This window comes from Micropterus dolomieu, linkage group LG11 (assembly GCF_021292245.1).
Source record: "Micropterus dolomieu isolate WLL.071019.BEF.003 ecotype Adirondacks linkage group LG11, ASM2129224v1, whole genome shotgun sequence".
Classification (NCBI taxonomy): domain Eukaryota; kingdom Metazoa; phylum Chordata; class Actinopteri; order Centrarchiformes; family Centrarchidae; genus Micropterus; species Micropterus dolomieu.
This window is the reverse complement of record NC_060160.1, coordinates 6,277,869-6,298,746: the sequence shown is the minus strand read 5'-3', so window position 1 is coordinate 6,298,746 and position 20,878 is coordinate 6,277,869. Positions and strand designations below refer to the sequence as shown.

The 20,878-nt window shown below is 41.9% G+C and overlaps 1 protein-coding gene across 6 annotated transcripts in view; it reads right to left on the bottom strand.

The window, feature by feature from the left end:
- The window catches only part of numb (NUMB endocytic adaptor protein), a 43,153-nt gene that overhangs the window by 15,023 nt on the left and 7,252 nt on the right, over window positions 1–20,878 (bottom strand). For all 6 annotated transcript variants that reach the window (XM_046062243.1, XM_046062239.1, XM_046062240.1 and 3 more), the window contains exon 2: window positions 5,707–5,843. In XM_046062243.1, the coding sequence (XP_045918199.1) occupies window positions 5,707–5,832 (126 nt within the window). In that variant the 5' untranslated portion in view covers window positions 5,833–5,843. The remainder of the gene's footprint in view (window positions 1–5,706; window positions 5,844–20,878) is intronic.

The following is a 20,878-nucleotide window of genomic DNA, read 5'->3' as shown; positions in this document are numbered from 1 at the left end:
GCAGTTCAATTGCTCCCTAGTTGATACCTAATTTTGTCCATGGAGAAAATGCTAAACACTTACCTGAGAAATATAAATGGGGAAGTAGGTATATCTAACAAGTGTGATTTTTTGATGAAGAGATTACATGAGAAGAACAAAACCAACACATGAAGGGGTAAAAAGAAGCCGCTCTTCCTCGTACACTTAGCCCGGTCAATGTGAAACCACCTGCTTGGTTTTCCAGCACTTTGAGCTGATGGAAACACACAATATTGCACTCCAAGGTCTCACAGTATACAATGACGAGGGCAGACTGCCTCACATGAAATAATTTATGCCACATGCTAAATGACTGAGACCATCATCTAGTAACTAATTAATCGAGAGACGAGACACAGACTCACAGAGACGAGACACAGAGCTGTCAGACTCAGCTCAGGAAATTGCAGTGAATGATCAATCACAACATAGGTTCGCTCCAATTAACAATTTCCTGGGGGAAACCACTATGTTCCCACTATGTAACAACCTACACTTGGAAATCCTACATAAGTGGGTAACTGCAACTGAATGAAAGGAAAAGGCTGCCTTCTCCAGCTCGAACCTCCCTCCCTCCTCCTGAAGCAGCATCACACCCTGCTGTGTGTCGCTCCAGAGTCACAACCCTGACCGCCCCAGAAGCCATTGTGCGTGTGGAGCCAGAGAGGAAGTCCTTACCCTTTCCTTATAGATACATACACAAACACACACACACACACACACACACACACACACACACACACGGACGGACGGACGGACGGACGGACGGACGCCTGTCACCCCCGCTCCCCCACCCTCTGGCCTATCTATTTTGAGAATGTGACGCCACAGATGTGAGTCATACGGTCGCAGCATTACAATACACATGTGTACACAAACGCATGCATGTAAGCACACAGCAATGGGTCCAAAAGAACATGTCCTAAGGACAATACTGATGCAAAGAGGCAGCTATGAGTAGCGAGGACAATGAAAGCAGCGGCATCACTAATAGGGATCAGCCCAGAGACATGGCTGAGGTGAGATGAGTAAATGCAGGGGAGGCTCGAAGTTTCACAACAGATGCTTCACTGTAGCATCGTTCACCGTCCTGTTAGTAACTAGCTGGCAGCAACAATCTGTGGGCTGAAACATTCACATTTAACAGACGCTAAACCAAAGCAACTTTATAAAATGAAAGGAATATATCCTGAACAGTGTGTTGTACATGTGTAGGGTGATTTGGTTCTGAAATCCAGGTTTGTTTTTGGGCCCACTCCAGGATTAGTTCCACTTGCCACTAATCCAACAGTAGGCCAGGATTATACACCGTTTATATGTCATGATATTTGCATTTGCTTTATTGTGCTGTTCCTGTCACGGCACTATTTGTGTTTGATGATGAAAGACATAAGATGAGATATTGTATTTACATTTCACTGGCTCCTGTGGGTGATTTCCCAGCTGTAAAAGGGCCAGCAGAGATAACACACAGGAAACACCATGTGCAACCCTCTGATGTGCTTAAATTCACATTTTCTAAACATTTGAACAGCCAATGATAAGGAGCACAGGGGTCAAGACAACAGTCTGAAAGTAAAAAAGAACAGTCCTGTATTGTTTGAATATATAGGTTTTATCTTGAAGGAATACATTTTGGGAAGTATGATTTTTGGCTTTCTTGCTGAGAGTTAGATGAGAAGATCAACACTAATCATGTCCTACCAATCAAGTTTGCACGGTAAATTTGTAGCTGGAGCCAGCAGCCAGTTAGCTTAGTTTAGCAATAAACACTGGAAACATGGGGAAACAGCTAGTCTGGTCCTGTCCAAAGGTAACAAAATGTGTACCTCTAGCTCAAAAGCTCTGAAGGTGGCATTTCACATACACTAAAGTATCAAACATATCAATATCAATTAACTGGAGTTGGCTTTGTTGGCGTAAATCCTCTGGATGTAATCCAGATGGATTCCAGGATTTAATTCAGGGTATTGGCCATAAATCAGTTTCAGTGAAAAATCCAGTCAGATTCAATAGAAAGTCCATGCTGTACACAACCTTACAAACTCCTTCTTTCCAATGTGTGAATAATGGCAGAAAACAAGCTCACACAAAAACGCAGACATTCATTTCCATAGAAATAAGTCTACATAACTTAAATCTACCTGCGACATCTAAAAACATTTCCTTCTCATCTGTTTTAGCTGGTAAACAAACACGTGCAAGAAGTTTAATCTAATCTTACATCCATCTCCAGCCATGTCAGTACAAAAAAGTAGTAAGTCTACATTTTCATGCCTTTGACAATCACCTTGAATCATGAATAACTGTCTGTCACTGCATGCTCACTTTGAAAACAAGCACAAACATAAATGTACACACAAACGCAAATGCTGCTCAACAGCAGTCAGTGGTAAAAACTCTGGTACTCTGGTACTGTGGTAATGAGTATAGAACTGGGCGTTCACAATGCTGGTTGAAGGCACTATGTAGTGAGGTAAGCCCCAAGTCACAACTCTTAAGACACCACCACCCCAAATCCCATTTTTTTCCCCTCCACCCCATTCTGAAACAGCCTTTCTTCTTCTCCTTCTCCACTACATCGCCTCTCCGACCCTCTATTGGCTATTCTTCAGTGCAGCAGTCAGTGATAATTTCACTGTAACTATCCAAACCCACACACAACTGGGCTCCTCTGAGGCACCTAGAGCGGGAGACAGGGAGCAGGAGGGGGAGCAAGGATACACAGGAGTAGCATGGTAGGTTGCACCGGCACGATGAAAGCCAGTGCAGAAGGAAGAAATGTTGGTGGAGACGTGTGTGGCGTTGCAGAAGTACAAGAAGGAATGACAAGGATAGATAATTGTTCCTTTGCCCACAGTGGCTGATCTGTAATTCACTGGCCGCTTTCACTATATTAACAATTTCCTTGAACATTTGCAGTGTAGAACAAGATACTGCAACAACGGTCAGTTACCAGAGTTTAAAATTTGGCAAGGTATGCCTACTGGCTGGTTACAGCCTCGTTTTGTTTTGTTCTTTTGTTGCTATATGTTAGCAGCCCATTTTAAGAAAAGAAAAAAACAACAACAGCACTTTAATGAAACTTCTTTACCTTGAAAAGACAATTTTTAAAATCGTCCTTAAAAACAAAGACCAAAGAGCCCGCAGAGCCCAAAAGGATAATAAAGGACAGTAGGGTTGCAACTAATGACTATTTTCGTAGTCGACTAATCTCTTAATTATTTATTCGATTAGTCGACTATTCAAGATTATTTTTGTCACCCCCTAACCCTAATCAAACCATTTAACTAATTAAATATCTTTCAAATTAATTACTGATCTCCAACACACAGCCTAATGGTGCTTTCAGACCAAACGCAAATTTAATCCTCACCATGCTTTCCTCACGTAAGTAAGTTCGCTGCAAGTGTTCACACACAACACGAGAAGGCGATTAGAACCCGCGCAAATTCACTCGAGTTGGAAATTTTCAACTCACGCAAAGGCCTTCGCGTTGCCGGCACCGCCCCCTTCGCGTCGCTTCGCGCCTCCTGACAGGAAATCGCGGCTCCACACATCTTTTCATTGACTCACTTATGGTCTGAAAGCACAGTAACTAGCTAACGTTACCATTAAGTGAACAAGGTTTACTATTCAGAATGAACACCAGTATCAACAGGGGGAAACCAGGGAAGAAGACAAGACAGCGTAGGCTACTCCTATAATTCACTGATTTATACAAACTTTAAAACTTTTTAAAAGCTTAACAAAAGATTTCTGCTTTGGAACTACGCCTATATAAAATTAAATTAAATTAAAAGCAAGTACTATAACCACAACTGTACACTAACAATGTAATGTCTATTTAGAACAATAAAGCACAAGTCCCCTTTCATACTACTTCTGTAGTTTTATTTTTCAAAAGTGCCTGTAAGTTTTATAAGTGGAGAATGTTCTGCAGGCTACATCACGAGCCAGATGTTCCTTGATGTACTTTAAACCATTACTCATTACTAATAACCTTTTTAAAGCTGGGTCTCAGACTGCCAGCGTTGTGTTGGACAGACTTCTCCTGAGGTGTTTACGGCACTGTTCTGCAATCAAATAAGATTTTAAATAGGCCTAGTAAAATAAAATAAAAACAAAATCAGTATGTGGCGGTCAGCGTTGATATTGTGGCGGGCCGCCACGAATAAATGAACGTATAGTAAACACTGCCTTTCCTCTGTCTCTGCAGCTCTGATGTTGCTGCTGCAGTGGTCTGAGTAACTGGGACCGGGTTCTGTGGGCGTGACTGGCACCGCTAACCTCTCGCCAACCCCAAAAACGTTTGAGCAAATTTTAGATTCGCCATCAACTTTGGTAAACCTGCCAATATTCAAATTCTACAAACTTGATTTCTCGCCTCAAAACCGCTCAAAATTGTATTTAGTGATTAAATAGTGTACAAAACTTGCAAAAATAAAAGCCGTCCTGCTGGTAGCCTCTTTCTCCGTTACTTTCCGCTTCTCGCAGGAACGCTTACAGTCAAGCAGTCATGGCAGACAGTGGAAGCGGTACTGCCCCCAGCACTTCCTGTAGTGCAGTTATAAATAAACTACCAGAAATGTTCCTAATATGAAGATTGCTATCTCTCCCTTAAACGGCATCTATGAAACGATGCATCGACAATGAAATTTCACGTCGACAAATTGTTATGGTCAACGTCGTCGATTACGTCGACTAATCGTTGCAGCTCTAAAGGACAGTACCCAACCAAGCCACAGCCCGTCCGCCTTGTTGCCATTTGGTAAGAGATATAGAAGTTACTGCTGCCGCATCACTAGACTGCAGAAAAGCTTTTTGCTTTTGTATTACCGTATATTGTCTGCCACGTAGCAGAAGGCAGCTACAAACTAATTTCACTTTACAACCTGTTGTAATGTGACAAACAAACCTACCTTCTCCATTACAGTATTTTCAATTCCTGTTTCTTGCTAAAAAATAAATAAAACTAAAGTAAAAACAGAGGCATCATCAAACCATAGGTTGTACTCTTGGTAATATACATCCACATCCGCTGACCAGCCACAAAGTTCATATATTCGGAGGAAAACTTTCTCTTTCTTGACTTAAGCGGTTTTCAGTTCCCCTTTATTCTGAGTGGACCCATGCAATGAAAGGAAGCGCACCATTCAACTTCTGTTTGGAAAAGTGAAAGGTTTTGTTGCCAAAATACAGCAAACTCTCCACTCCATCAACTGCAGCACAGCATGTCCAGTTTAGCCATTTTTGAAACACTGAAGATACATATTGTATTCGAAAGATGCTGCATTGCCTACAGAGTGTCTTGCACTGCCCCACTGCAGTGCCTCTGAATTGTTATTTGTCAGCTATAATGAAACATTTTCTTTAATTCTGTATATTTCACTTAATTCAATGGTTCTCATTAATCTAGGAGGCCAGAAATCAATTGTACACACAAATCCCACAGGTTTGGAAGGCTACAGCAGATAATGTTGCAACCTAGATAAAAGCTGTGCTCACAGTCTCTGAATGGTTATGATTAATCACAAGCAGCGTCCTTGGGGAGTCAGGCAGCGTGAAAGTTTCTCAAAGGTATGAGTGTGCCACAGTAAAGTCAGCAGTGCACTCTGTGTGTGCAAGGAACTATGTGAGGTTTGTATGCAGGCCTGTTTATGTGTGTATGCGAGGGAGAGTCACCTTGACTGCAAAGCTACATTTTCCACTGCGGACTGCCTCCTCGTCTGTCTGCCACTGGTGAGGTCGGCTCGACTCCGGCACATAGACGTCTTTCTTCCGGCGGAAGCTCTGCCGTAGCTTATTCATCGCTGAGCTCCCTGTGAGTGGTGACAGACACTATGTTAATCCCAGGGTGAAAACTGGGCTGTCAGCAGCAGCAAAATAAAAAGGTGCACCACTGGCTGGAAAGCTGGAGAAATAACACAAACAGGAAATGGTTAATGCTACAGAAAAATATAATGATTTTCAAGTTTATTGGCCATACAATTTATACAAAATACAATGCATGCAGAATTTGTTCTCTGCATTACTCCCATCCTAAATAGAAGGAGTGGGCAGCCATTGTGTAGCGGCGGGGGAAAAACACTGACCCCGACATCCATCCATCCATCCATCTATTATCTATAACCGCTAATCCGTGCAGGGTCGCAGGGGGCTGGAGCCAATCCCAGCTGCTACTGGGCGAGAGGCGGGATACACCCTGGACAGGTCGAGGGTTCATCGGATCCCCGCGATGTTTAGTAATAATAAAGTTTGCAATTCTGGGAAATGTACCAATTCATGTGCATGCGCAGGCAATATTGTATGTCAACACAGAAATTAGTCAATTTCCTGTGTCTGCTAACGGATAAGAGGCTGCACCACAGCGCCGGACTACAACTTCGATGTGTCCTGTTTACAGTAGTGCCTGCAAATAGGAATGCTTTAAATACCGACATCAGTGCACAACACATCTCTCTGACTCACAAGAAGGAACAAAAGCATTGGAGGTTGAGTCTCTGTAGTGTTAGGATTCAAGGTGGCCCAAAACTGAGGGAACTGAGGACAATGAGGATAGTCTGCTGCTTCTACTGAGAGAACGTTTTACCTGCGGATTATGCTGGGGCTACAAGATTACAGCTACATGACAATCCACATAATTTACATGACAGTTAACGTTTTAACTTTTTTTCACAGAATACCCAATCTAAACACCCACAACAGTTTCCTAGTTCAGTTTGAACTACCAACTGTGTCGGCTTGTCCCGCACAATTATTAGAAACAATACGGGCACCTCAAAATAGAGTGGTGGATAATTTGCCAAACCGTTTACTTTTTTTGCACTTCTATGTTAGTCTCACCACTCATGTTTGTTGTCATGTAGGTTTCACTTTGGTGCAGGTTCAAACACTAAAATTCTCTGAAAATCTTAAAAAAGCACAATTAATTAGGCTAAAAGCACTACTTTAAACAGTGCTTGTATGTCTTCTTGGCTTTGGCAGGCGATTAAGAGGCACAAAAGAGCCGAGACCCAATTAAAAGTTGCTGATCCAAACTAGAACTGAGAGGTGCATCCATCATCGAAGGCCTGGCTCACATCTTCCTTAATAAACTCATAACTGAGGACCAGAAGTCATTCAGCCATGCAACTCTAACTTTTAACACGTGAGCAGAACGTTCTCCTTGACTAACAACTTCTGAGCTGATGAGGATCGGGTGGGATTAAAGGTTAATCCAGGAGAAGTGAGTGTCCGCACACGCACGCACGCACGCACGCACGCACACGCAGCAACATAGCAGTATTTACTTACACACATGCTCACAGCGACCACACACATATGCACCTACTTAACTACACACACACTCTAAGGACTGAGCTGTCTGTTTACATAGTGAAACCTGTCCTGTGAGCTGCTACTGGCTGGGGGTAGAAAGTGTGCTTGAGGTGAAGCTCTCTTATCTATCTGTGCCAGGCTCCAGCTCTGTGGGCAGCACACAATGAAGCTTTCAGTCCTGACCAGGCCACCGAAACACACAAAACCACATCAAACTTCCTACTGTCACTAAAGAGGGGACCTGGAGTGGACCATGGCCTCTGTCATGAGCAGTAGCATATTTCTGCACTTCAAATGGCTCAAATAGCTCAAGTGCACCTTTAAAAGACATAAAGCAAAGTTAAACCTGCTGCTTAGGCTATTTTACAAGACAATTACATTTTATGAACTAAGAACGACTTCTAAATGACAGCCAAATTCAATTATAGATTTTTGTCTCCCTTCTTCCACAAGTTCTGTAAAGGAAACTCTGGCTATTGAGTGGTACAGCCAACACCTCTCTTCTCTATTGTCTGTCGTCTATGGCAACACTCATAGAAAGACAATCATGACCCCTGTACCACTGTAGGTAGAAACACAAAAAGGGTGAACTGTCTGAAAAGGGGGGATGAAACAACGGCTAACAAGGTGTAAACGCAGGTGCTTAGACGTATACATCAGCAGGGGTCAAGATATAATAGCACCCAGTCTGACTTTAGTGTGTATAAAAATGTGTGTGTGTATATACACATACACATACACACACACACAAGTTGTAGCCTGCAGCAGAGTGAAGTGTTTGAAAACAAGACGACTGAGTGAGAGGGGAGAAAAAAAAAAAACATTGCTTCATCCCTCACTCCCGCTCTCCTAACACTCGTTTATTTAGGTCATATCATGTTTGGGCTCACTGCAGTGCCAGTGACAGGCTGCATGCTTCCAGCCTGCAGAGTGAAGAGGAGGAGCAGGAAGAAAACAGATTTGTCTGCTCTTGGGCACCTCGTCTTCGGTGCAACACATAACAGCATTTGTTTTCAGTATGCTATGCATGCATTTAGACAAATCTTTGTTGCCTTCAATTCACTCGTCATATTGTCACCAGACGTATGACACCACTGCCAGTCCCAGTGTTTTTAATCATATCTTTAAGAAAACTAGTTGTTACTCACTACTGTGTGTGATACTGTAGAATGGTACACAGGGAAGTTGTACTTTTAGGCAGGCAGCGTTTTATAAAACAGGCATCCTTATTTCTTGCAGCTTTTCCAGAATTTGAAACGGCCATGTTTTGGTGCTGACAAACAAGTCTGCCAACTTGACAACCACACATTATCTGCAAATAACTACCAGATGGAGGTTAGGTTTGGAGCTGCTGATTATTTATCCATTAATCTGTCACCTATTTCTCCAGTTAGTTAATGTATAAAGTCAATAAAATGTCTAGGAAGGAAGCATCTCCAAATGACTTGTCTAAAACTATTCTAATTATGGTTTTCTTTGACTAAGCTGGGACTAAAATGTCCAGACTTTCAGTCAACTAAAACTTAACTGACTATATGATAAAAACTAACAAGGTCATTTGACACAGGACTAAGACTACATAAAAAATAGTTGAAAAAATTAACACTAGTAGCCACGAACTCAGACTCAAGTGCAGAGAGTCTCTTTGAATAAATCCCAGGAACAGACACACTATTGTGTCTTTTTTTTGTTGAACAGACCAATGTCGATCCATTAATGCCGCATAGTTTTTATGCCTCTTCTCACAGCACCTTACCAAACTCACCTTCTAAATCACTTAACAGTTATGCTACTGCCAGCTTACAACCCACACACCTTCTCTCCTGTGTACTGCAGTGTCTTAAGAGAGACAAATAAGGAGAGAGCAGGAATGTAAGTAAGAGCACATATAACTAGTCATGTGCGTGGGAAAAAAAGCGTATGGTAGCTGTATTTGTGTATATATGGTGAATGTTTGGGCCTGCTGCGTGACAGTACAACCACTTGCATGAATGTGATATGAGTAGTGTTGCAAAAATGTAACATGTTTGGAATGAGCACTACTAGAAAATATGTATCTTCTCTAAAGTGTAAGGTTGTTGTACTTTTTACCCCTTGTACCCTCGTTCAGACTGACAGAATGACCCGGGAAAGATCCACATTTGCCATTGATTTGAGCCGGCACAGATAATCCGAACCTGACTCCTCGACCCTGCTCTGCATCTGAGTTTAACCCCTTCCTGTTCGTGTACTGTCTTTGCTTTGGTATGACAGCATTTATGACAGATTCTCAAGACTATAACCCTTGTGTTGATTTCTTGTGAAAAAACTGCCATGAAACATTTGAATAAGTGAAATACTTTAGCAAATATAATAAGCTATTTATCCTATATTTATGTACAATGACAAACAGTAAAGTGCCCTGAACTACAGTTGCAGAGGGAGGTCTGTGTCAACAGCGACAACCAAGGATTAACCTGTAAAAACAGACTGGTAGGTCAAATGCAGGTTGAACACGTGTTCATTATCCCATGTCAAACATGGCATTTGCAGCAGTACCACCCGCATTAGGTAACTATTGTGTCTGTGTGTGTGTCTGTGTGTGTGTCTGTGTGTGTGTCTGTGTGTGTGTCTGTGTGTGTGTGTTGGCAGGAAGGTGAGCAGAGACCGGGATGGAGGCCAGATAGAGTGGGCCAGAGGGAGCGCAGCACCGAATGAGCAGTGAGGGGGAAAGTCTGGCTGTGTTCGCCTGGTGCAGAGTGCTGGGGTGGATGATTGGACGGGTGGGGGTCATGTGAGGAGGGTTTAGCCATTGGTCTGGTCATGAGCCAGAAAGAAAAAGTCAAGGAGGGAGGAAAGGGGAGAGACACATGATGAAGCATCAAATTCAGACAGGGAGCGGTGAAAAGAAAGTTAACGAAGGGAAAAGTCAAGTCAAGTGGCAGAAAGGACTACTACTACTAATACTACTACCACCACCACCACCAATAATATTAGGCATGGGCCATTCGCAGAGAAGCTGAGAGGTAGTGTAGAAAAGAGGTAAATAAATGAATTAGGACAGTTTGCCTTGGGTTTGTATTTATTTCAGACTCATTAAAAATAAGGATAATGTTCCTCACACCTTCAAAAGTTAATCTAAATCAATGCTACCTCATGACCTTATGAGGGTAAAGCAAACATGCAGTAGAACAGACAGTATAGCTTCTGACTCTGGCAAAATACTACAGATTATTTGTAGGAATAAATGGCAATAGTACAAAGAATTACACTGGTGTTATCATTTCAAGTAGATAAATACAACTAAATATAAATGGAATGACTTAAATTTTGCTGTTTGTACATCTAGCAACAGCAAAAGCCATCGCAGAACACTGTTTTCCCACTTAGATAAGTGAGTAGCATTTTTCATGCAACAAGCAGTGTTTAATGTCAGCAGTCCATTTTGCTTTATTGAAGTTATGATCTTTGGTTTTATTTGTCTGGCTCTTCAACTTTTGACTTCTTGCTTTTGTTGAAAGGCAATTTAAGGGTGACAGTTAAACCTGATCTTTACGTTGTTATTCATAGATAAAATACAAATATACCAACATAACATTAGTATTACCTATGTTTGGGCACTAACACAGAGGGAAAGGCCAAACAAAATAAGCCAGAAATGAAGGGTACTTTTTATTTAAAGCCAAAGGTTGCATGAGAGGTGTTATCAACACCAATCACAAATAGCAGTGGGATGTTTATCTAAATCATGTCAAAAGACAACATGTCCCAGGGCTTGCTTTTAGAGCATCACAAATCAAACAATACTTGAGTAGTTTTTATTTTACTTTTTAAAACTACAAAAGGCAGTGAATGGAGGATAGAGAGAGAGAGAGGCATAGAGTGTGCTTTGGAGATGGAGGGGGGACTCTGGGGGAGAACAGGCGGGTGGAGAGGTAAAGGCTTTGGTGTAGGAAAGCAGGATCTGAACCCTGCTGGAGCTGTCACAGCTCCTATAGTCTGCTGCCGTGAGGATCTCTGGCTGTTTCTCTATCAGCACTAATGAGAACAATTACACAAGGACCATTTATACTCTCTCTGCTCACAGACACAGTAACAAGCAACAGTGAATGGCAAAATGCATAGAGCTCTCTAAAGACTCTCACATGTAATATCATCAACATACTTAGTGGTTAATCAATGACATAAGCACGTACACCATCAACAATGGTGTGAAAGTGTGAAAACAGAATTACACAGAAGAGGAGACACAAACACATACAGGAAAATTGGAAAACAAAAGTAGAAAGAAAGAGAAAAGATAGAGAGAAAGACTTTCCCTAAGTCAGTGCTGTGCTGCTGCCCGGGAAGGAGGGAGGGAGTGCTGCTTCTGGCTGTGGATGTAACAGTATTTGAATAATCTCTCCAGGAATGGAAAACTGATTAATCCTTGCAGAAGGATCCTAGGGATGAGTACAGCAGTTGGGTTTCACAGAAGATATAGGGAGGAAGGGAGGGAGGGAGAAGCTGGAGAGCAAGTGAGCATGAGACAGAGAAATAGAAAGAATGGGCAGCAACTCAAGACAAAAAGGCCCCACTGTCTCCTTTCATGACATGCCCTACCACTGTGCCAGCCGTTACTCTTCATCCTACTTTACCGCTCTGTTCTGGAAGTTCTATGTTATCCGTGTTCAGCGTTTATAACAACGAGATAGGACAGCTTCAATCAATAAGGCCGGCCAGCCATCCAGTAATGCAAAGCATGCCGGTCCGGCATATCTGCGAAGGCCTGTTATCGGGGAGCCGGCTGACTTGAGGTGATAGTGTCTCTGTTCTGCTCCCAAATGGCCATATGAAGACAGAATTTGAAAAATGCTGTTAGCGTGGTAATCCAATTTTCCGGGCCATGGTTTGTAGCTTGGCATGCTTATGTAAAAAGAGGGCTAGAAGGAAAAAAAAAACAGAAACCCATGCTAGGCACACAAGGGAAAGGCTGAGAAAACCATGTCCAGGAAAACCACTGTGGGACCAGGATAAGGGTCAAAGGTCAGGGCAATCTGCTTTCTGGCAACCTAGTCAGTAAGTTTATGGTGACAACAGAGTGAAACAAGTTAGTCGCTAATCTCTTGGCATTTTTATTACCAATAACAGCCCAATAAATACAATAAAACTGTCAACAACTGGAGTAAAAAATTCACAACAGACATGTAACGTTATTACTTAGGGCTACAATTGATTTAATGACAGTGTGTTATTGACATTCAAAGTTCAAGTACAAGTGAACAATGTGAGATGGGGCGTCCAGCTGGGTCCCTTCATTAATGCTAATCATTAATCCTAACCCCTAAATGTGATATTCTGGGTCACATGCATGAGTACAGAATTAATTATTGTATCACAATTTGACCTAAATTGAGTCTTTTTAGTGGCGTTGTATACATTCAGCAGTTGAATGCTGCATACTAAATATTAATCACTGCTGAAAATGTGCAGACTTTCTTCCCTCAACAAATTTATTTCTCTAGCACCAATCGATTTGTGCTGAATACTCAATAAAATGATTTGCTTCTGTGCTAAAATTTGTAATAATTTGCTAACATAAAACAAGTAAAGCTACACTACCATTTGAATTTGAGTACGGATTTAGATATTTGTTATAGACTAGGTTAGGTTATGTATAACATCGTAGGCTACATTACACTTTTTTAGCAAATGCAATGGCATTTAAAAGGGTTTCACACAATTCACAAAAGTCTTTTGCGTTACAATGTTTTTTTTTAACCTGACAAAACAGATATTTAATACAGCTGTGAACCCAAAATTAGGATCTCTCCTGCCTTCATTATAGCCAATTACTATAATTGACTTCAAATGGCTGAACACAAAATAACAGCAGTAGTAACAGCGTGTCCAAGCTGGTGGAAAAAGAGACAGTCCGTAAACAAGTGTAACTCATCGCCAGCTGCTCTGGCTCAGCACGGCGCTCTCTGCTTCAATGATCTGTACACTTTGCACCATCAGTGTCCCCACAATAATCAGAATCCCTTTATCTGCCAGGTACAGGTATCTACACAGTGATCCAAAAAAATGACACCCATGATGAAAAGATGGATACAGACCCAAGGGACAATTACAAAACAAGCTATGATCAGGAGGACTAATGTCTTCACATGCAATTTAACCAGTTCTTTGTTGCCGTGTACAACTGTAAACATCAGCCAAATGTAGAAAGTATAACTAGCTTGAGAGGAAGCTGGACTAATAGAAATACACAAAATAGTAGCAGGAACATAAGTCAGTTTTTTATTCCTAAAAAGCATCTATTCTTGGAGGTTCACCTTTAAGGGTTAGAACAAGAGCTAGAGAGAGAATGATGAGGTACAAATGGGTGGTACTCCACAGAGGAAGGAAATGGTGGGAATAGAAGTGCTGGCTACTGTTTGCACAGCTCAGTCACTCTCTGTCTGCCACTGAATCATTTCAGACCTTCAATCTGTTCCCTGCCCCTAGCAAGGCACGATGACCTCCGTTTCCTGAGTACACATGACTGATCGGGTTAGAGTTGAGACAGAGAAAGAAAATAGGACCCAGACTGCTGCACAGGGGATACAGAGCTGTTTTTAACTCCTGCCAGTCTAACTGTGTGTGTGGGTACATCAGTATCTGTGTATTTGGCTTAATATGTGTGGTCATGTTTGTATTTGTGTATCTAGGAGGCGTGGCATTAAGGGTCCCAGCCCAACAGCAAGTCAACCAGCCAGCCAACCATTCAACACGGAGTCACACATCCCTTTGGGCAACAGCTGAGGCCACATTTAAACGACCAGGGCAGTATCCTGGCACCAGGGAGTGGCTAATCACTGTCACTGTTTTGTCTCCCCTCAGGCATGCCCCGGCCCTGATTCACAGACCGAATCAATAGGCAGGGTCTGGCCTGGTTTCCACTGCAAGGGCACACAGCGAATCAAGAAGGCATCTTTAAGATTTATGTCTCTTGTATTTTCCCCAAAACAATGAGTGTTTTTCACAAATACTTGCCAGAGGAGATAGTATACAAAATGGAGTGGAGTTTCAATTAAATTAATAGAGATATAACACTCAAGTGATTCTGCGGAGAGAGTGTGTTGACTGAAAGCATTAGCCTGCTAGGAGGGGTTTGATGTAGTGGCCTGAGTGCCCCAACTCCATCAATCCTGGCCCCCTCTTTATAGCAGACTCCTGCTGAGAACACAGTAGCTGTCCACTAATGTGGCAGCCACAGGAAGATGGGTTTATAAAGTGGCTGTGAGTTTGTACACTGGCAGACAAAGTGGCTGTGAGTTTGTACACCGGCTGAACTAAAACTGCCATGTGTTCCCTTCTCTTAAGCTGAAAAGAATCGCTATCTTCCTTCTTTGTTGGGAGCAATTCAGTGTTGTGCAAACTGAGGGACAAAAGCTTAACCTCCTCACAGGCGATCACTTTAAGTGAACCACAACACATTGTCCCAGACTCTAGAAGTGACCTCTGCTGGAAAACTTTGAGTAAACCTCGGAGCGAAAAAGCTACTCATGGAAACCATGTTTACTTTTTCCCCTTGACATCACTGCATCACACACACACACACACACCAGCAGCAGCAGCGAAACACACAAGCAGAAGTGACACACACTTGACTAAACCCAAACCTGCCATACACTCACAAAATGTAAACACAACAGGCACTCATGAAAACACACTCTCTCACTCACACACGTGAGACAGACTATAGCATCTCAAGGCCCCAAAGCCAAAATGGCCTATTGTTAGAGTTCTTGAGAGAAGTGCCATTAGAAGAGTTGCAGCAAGGTGGAGAAATCAGGCCAAAATACTATACGCTTGAAATTATACCCAGGCACTGCACTGACCTGTGGAAACACACAATGTTGCGTAATTATTCACCAGGCCTCAGCAAAGCTTTGTTAATACATGATCTATTAATCCTACTTATGGCTTACTCACAACAAAAAAGCAAGCATTAGCACATTTATCTGTCTGTCTTACTTGGCTCAGGAAGAATGCTGATCTAAGATTGCAGTTTATATCCCCCGGCGGTGCCTATCATATATAAGAGTAAACAGCAAACTAATCCAGCACAATCCCTGCCGACCAACAACTGATAGCCGACCATTCTTGGATCAGTAATCCTACTGTGATTTTGTGAGCTTGGTGCAACCTGAGCCCAGAGGGTCTACGGGGATTAGTGAGTAGGTAGAGACTGTCACAACCTGAGAACTTTGCTTAAAGTCCCATGTGATAACCTTCACTTCACAAGCAACCACAGAAACCATCATGCTAGAACCCTGTAACGTTTAAAGACAAGCGGAGGGGTTCTGCTGTCTTCAAGACAGCTCGGAACTCTGCAATTTCCAAAAAAGTACCATGGTATGCCACTTGAAAGTTCATTCGGAGTTCATCCTTGTGAACTTGAGAAAGAAATATGTACCCTGAATTCACAAGAAGCTGCTGAATGATGTCTCAACAATGGCAGTTTCCATGGAAGCACACATTGTAAATAATAAATCATGAACAAAAAGGCAACTTAAAGTATATTTGCCTGTATTTAATTAAAATAACACATACTATAATACCTGTTTGATGTACAAAAAACTGCTAACGTTATTATAGGTACACCCAAGGGCCCTGCTGCACACATGATAAAGAAACATCACTTTGTAATGGTCAGCCATGTTTTTTGTTCACTTTCGGTGTCATGACCCATCATGCACCTGCTACATTTTGAACGCGGAAGTCAGACATTTCAACTAAAAAGAGTTCCGAGGTGTCTGGAACGCAGCATTAACCACAAACTGACAGGCCATTTCCCCAAGAAGAATAGCTTAGACTGTGCCACATCATATCCATCACAGACAGACAGATTGTTTCTGTCAAGTTAAACTGGTCTGGTTGTCCCAGTGTGAGCCAGTTAGTATGCAGGGCAGAGACATGAAGACAGACAGGCACCAGAGTGCACTTCTTGCAGAGCTGCTGATTCAGACTCGAAAAATAAAATATTAAAGATGTTATCAATAGTTGGGTGATGTGTTTAAGGCAGTCTGTGGCACATTTCATGCATAGTTGCTGGTTTGGACCTCATCAATCACCAGAGAGTTCACAGTAAACACTCAGCTATTCCCTCTGCACCAGCAGCACCGTCATTTCTGATTTAACCACATCAGGGCAAGTGACAGTCTTTAGAGGGGTTTCTGAAACACAGTCATTACTGCTGACACACATAACCTGCTACCACCTCCCAGCTCTGAACTGTAAAAATGCTTTCAATTTGACCACCAATACAAAGTATGGTTTAATTCTCAAGGGAGTGATCAGGACCACAAATAGCACAGAAGATCTAATAAAGTCTGAACATGGTTGAGGGAAAAAACTTTTTTTCAGATTTCTTTGAGTACAACAGCTTTATTAAATCAACAGAACTGAAAATATATAACAGTTAGGTTTAAATCCCTTTATTTTCCTTGTGACCATGACATGTTGGTTCTTTAGCCAATTCTGACAACTTCCAGTGAGTATAAACATGCTGCTAAATTGCTACGGTTACTTTTATATATATATATATAAGTGTTTCTTTAGTGGTGAGAAGTCACTGGCCCCTGTTTGCCCTACTCTGCCTATCCTCTTCCCCATAGTCCTCCCATCCTTATCCTTTCTCTTCAGTTAAGGCAACCCAGAGGAGATGTCTGCACTGCAGCTGCCAAACAACTTTGCCTCTTTAAAAAAGCTCTGATTGTACAGCACAGACTCGTAGCAATGTAACTGGCCTGACAGCTGCAGGGAAACGCTCAGTTAATGGCAACATTTATCGATTAAACGTAGCAACTGCTAAGTGATCACAAATTCACAAAGAAAAGGAGTCAATTTAGGCATGAAACAAAAACTACATAAACTAAAAAAACATGCAGTGATAAGAGCTAATTAACTTGCTCCCCAAATGAGCTTCCGAGCCAATCCGGGAGGAATTAAAAGAACCATACACAGGTTCATTTCATTTGCAGTCAACCAATCCCAATTAACTACAGTTTACTTGATTTGGGATCTGTTTATTTGCTATTAACCATACATGTTTATATGAAGTGCACACATAGTGTAGGATTACATTAGCAAATATCCATTATATCAATCATTTGTTTCTTTGTGTTTAAGCTACCATTACGTGTTGGGGGAGGTCCTTTCCTGGTGAAGTAAAAGGCATGGCTGAGGGCTGAGGAATCTTAAATCCTGGAGCCAGCTCACTAAGCTGCCATGTCATGGGAGAAATTGGGTTTTATAAGATCTGCTTTGTATTTAGTTTCAGTTGCAGTCCATCTTGTTTATCCTTTGTGTTTTACTTAGTTTGGCCAAACCACTATATGTTCCCTCAAGCAGCATTGTGTCAGGTCAGCTTGTTCAGTTAACACATTGTTTAGTTGCTGTTATGTTGACTATAGTTACATTTTGTTGATCTTTTTTAATCGGCCTGGTTATTAAATTCTTGGTTTGTATTATTTTTGCATTTTTTTGGTTAACTAACAAAAACCCAGTTTTTCCTCTAAAATTCCTGTTTCTTCAATACCTCACTGCTTGTTCCCTAATGGGGATCATTTTTCTATCCTATGCATAGTGCTAATGCGTCAAAGGAAAATAAAATCAGGTTGTCTGAGGTTTGCAGAGCCTTTACAATATGCTTGTATGTCGTGGCTATCCGGGTAACTGTTCAGGTTGACTTCAAGCTATCTGTTTTTGCCATTATCATACTACTATCCCCCTTTCTTGGTAAACAAAGATTAAAGAGCAGTTTAGAGCATTTTACAGTAGCAGTAGGTCAACCAGTGTCCCTGCCTATGATGCAACACAATTTGTTATGCTAATATTAAAAAGAAAAAAAAAAGTGAAAAGAAAGGATGTGGATGCAAGATGCAAAAAAAAAAAAATTCTCTCCTCTGATAATCGAGATTAATAATCCTAAATTGTAGTCCCAATAGAAACACATTCACAAATCATCAATAATGTCTAAAAACAAAAATAACCACAACCACAGTTTATTTTAGTTTTCTTAATGGGGCCAGAAAGATCATTTAGGCAGGCTATCTCAGTGTATAAGAGGCAAGGAAATGGTGTCAGCATGTGTGTTCACTGTGTTCACTGAGTGATGAAGGCCTGTCACTATTCACTGCTCTCCCAATCATCATCTAGAGATGGCTGCAGGGTAAATGTATTCTGCTGGGGCTTTAAACGCCGGACTGCTGGCTTCTGACATTCACACACACTTCTGACACTTTGATATGCTTCACATACACACTTGACAGTGTGTGTCACTTAGATGCACCCAAACACAGAAGTAAGATTGAGAGGACAACACTGACACAGAGAGAAAAGGCAAAGAAGCAGAGACAGAGATATAACAAAGAGGTAGCCGTGTGAAAATGATTTGAAAGAGGGTGAATGAAATACTGAAAAAGAATAAGAGACAAAGAAAGAAAACAGATTACATGGGAAAGTACTCACAGAAGGATCAATATCACACAGAGAAGAGAACCCACTCCATGGTTCCAGCCGCTGACTCAATATGCTGTCAATGATCCAGCTTTTCATCCCAACAACACTATTGGTTAATGGCAGCACAGTACCATTGGTCAGTGGCCCTTACGGGGTGTGTGTATGTGTGTTTGTGTGTGTGTGTCAGTAGCAGTATTTGTCCAGCAGCAGGTGTGATGAGAGGACGGAGTGAAATAGGAACTTCCTGCTGAGTGAACAGACATGAAATCACTACACTGCCCCTCTGACCAGGCCAAAACACACACAAATCATGTATTGTTTACCTCACTCACATGCCAGATCAGGTGAGCTTATCTTAAAACAGATTTTTGTAACAACACAGTTATTTGAGTCTAGAAGCTACTCAGTGATGCACGGTGGGTTGTATTGTTGTCAGGAGTCAGCCAACCAAACAGGTCTTACGAGCACGAATGTAAATGGAGCTGTAGTATTCAGTGCAGCTGTTGAGTTGCTCACTCATTTCAGGAATTCTTTCCACGTACCTGAGCTGCGCTCTTTGTATCCTGGTTGGGCTATTTGTCAAGCTGAGGATGACTGTAGAATACCAAGTTACGCAACAGATTAAGCCAACCTGCCAGTGCTACCTGGCTATATACCCAGCAGATTTATGTTGCAACTCAGGCAGGGGTGGAACAAGACTTTATTTCTAGAAAATGACATTCAGGAGGTCCACGACTACTTTAAATATGTTTATTATAACTACTGAGACAATGCTATGTTGGCCCAGAAATATTGGCTGATGTCTTAATGGTAAAAGTAACAAGTATAATAAAAGCTATTCTCTACTAAAAAGTGGTTCTGTGGCACCTGGAAAACACCTGTGAAGGTGTGAAGCTGGACTATGAACTCTAGGAATGTCTGTAAGTATTAGATTTTATCATGACATGGTACACTTGAAAACACCATGATATATTAGCTCATGGAGAGTAATGTTTATGTAAGCAATGGTCTCTAAATAGCAAGCAACATATTCCATGGGGCACTTTATTTTCAGAGCCAGGAATGATTCAGCAGTCATGGTAGACGCCTTCTTTTCCCAAAAATGTTGGAAAACTCTTCTGTACAAAGGAATAGAAAGATGTAATATGAACATAAGAAGAGATTTCACCACGTCCATTCATACAGCCAAGGAGCCAGGCAATCAAGGTCTTTCTTTACAACCAAAGAAGGAACTAGGGCAATAAAATCATTTTACTTTTTAGGACAACATTTAATGAGCAAGCATGCAAGGCAGTTATACTTTAATTATACTTGATGAGGTTAGTATGAGAGTTGGAAGTTTTCATTCCAACCAAGGACTTAACCAGATGATGTCACAGACCAACCACACCTTCAAGCAGAACAGAAAGGAGCATACTAGCTGATTTTGCTGAACAGAAACCTGCATGGCACATGACTGGGGTGTAGGTGTCTTGCCAAGTCACATGGCTGTTGGACAAATTACAGCTCCAAGGCTTGAACTTGTGAACTTACCATTATCTATTGATTCTGAGAAACTGATTTTGAGCTCTACCCGTATTTCCACATTCGTGAACTTAATCAAATTTTTTTTTTTTTTTTTAAAGGGCAAGGAAAGTACAGCCCTGCCCTGTCATCTCTTATGAGGAAAGCATTATAATGAAGCGGACAGACATCAACCCTTTCCCTCCTTGGCCAAAGATGGGGTCTGGGCAAGCAGGCAGGCAGGACGACAGACGAACAGGCAAGGACTGCAGAGCATCAGAGAATGGAAAATTACCAGAGCTCTACAATCAGCTGGGCACCTTTGATCATCCAGAGCTCAGGCACCAATTACCGTGGGATAATCGGCAGCCCCTCAGAGGCCTGACGAGCTACAGGCACTGTGGGCACAACGGGTCAGTGACCAGCAGGCAAAGGCCTGGTCAACACGGCTCACAGAGCCAAAAGCCGGCTGTGTCCATCGCTGAAATGCTGCATGAAGGCGGCCAAACGGACAAGCAGCACAGTGAAGCAATTGTTCCCCTCCTGTCTACTCAGCACAGTGGCA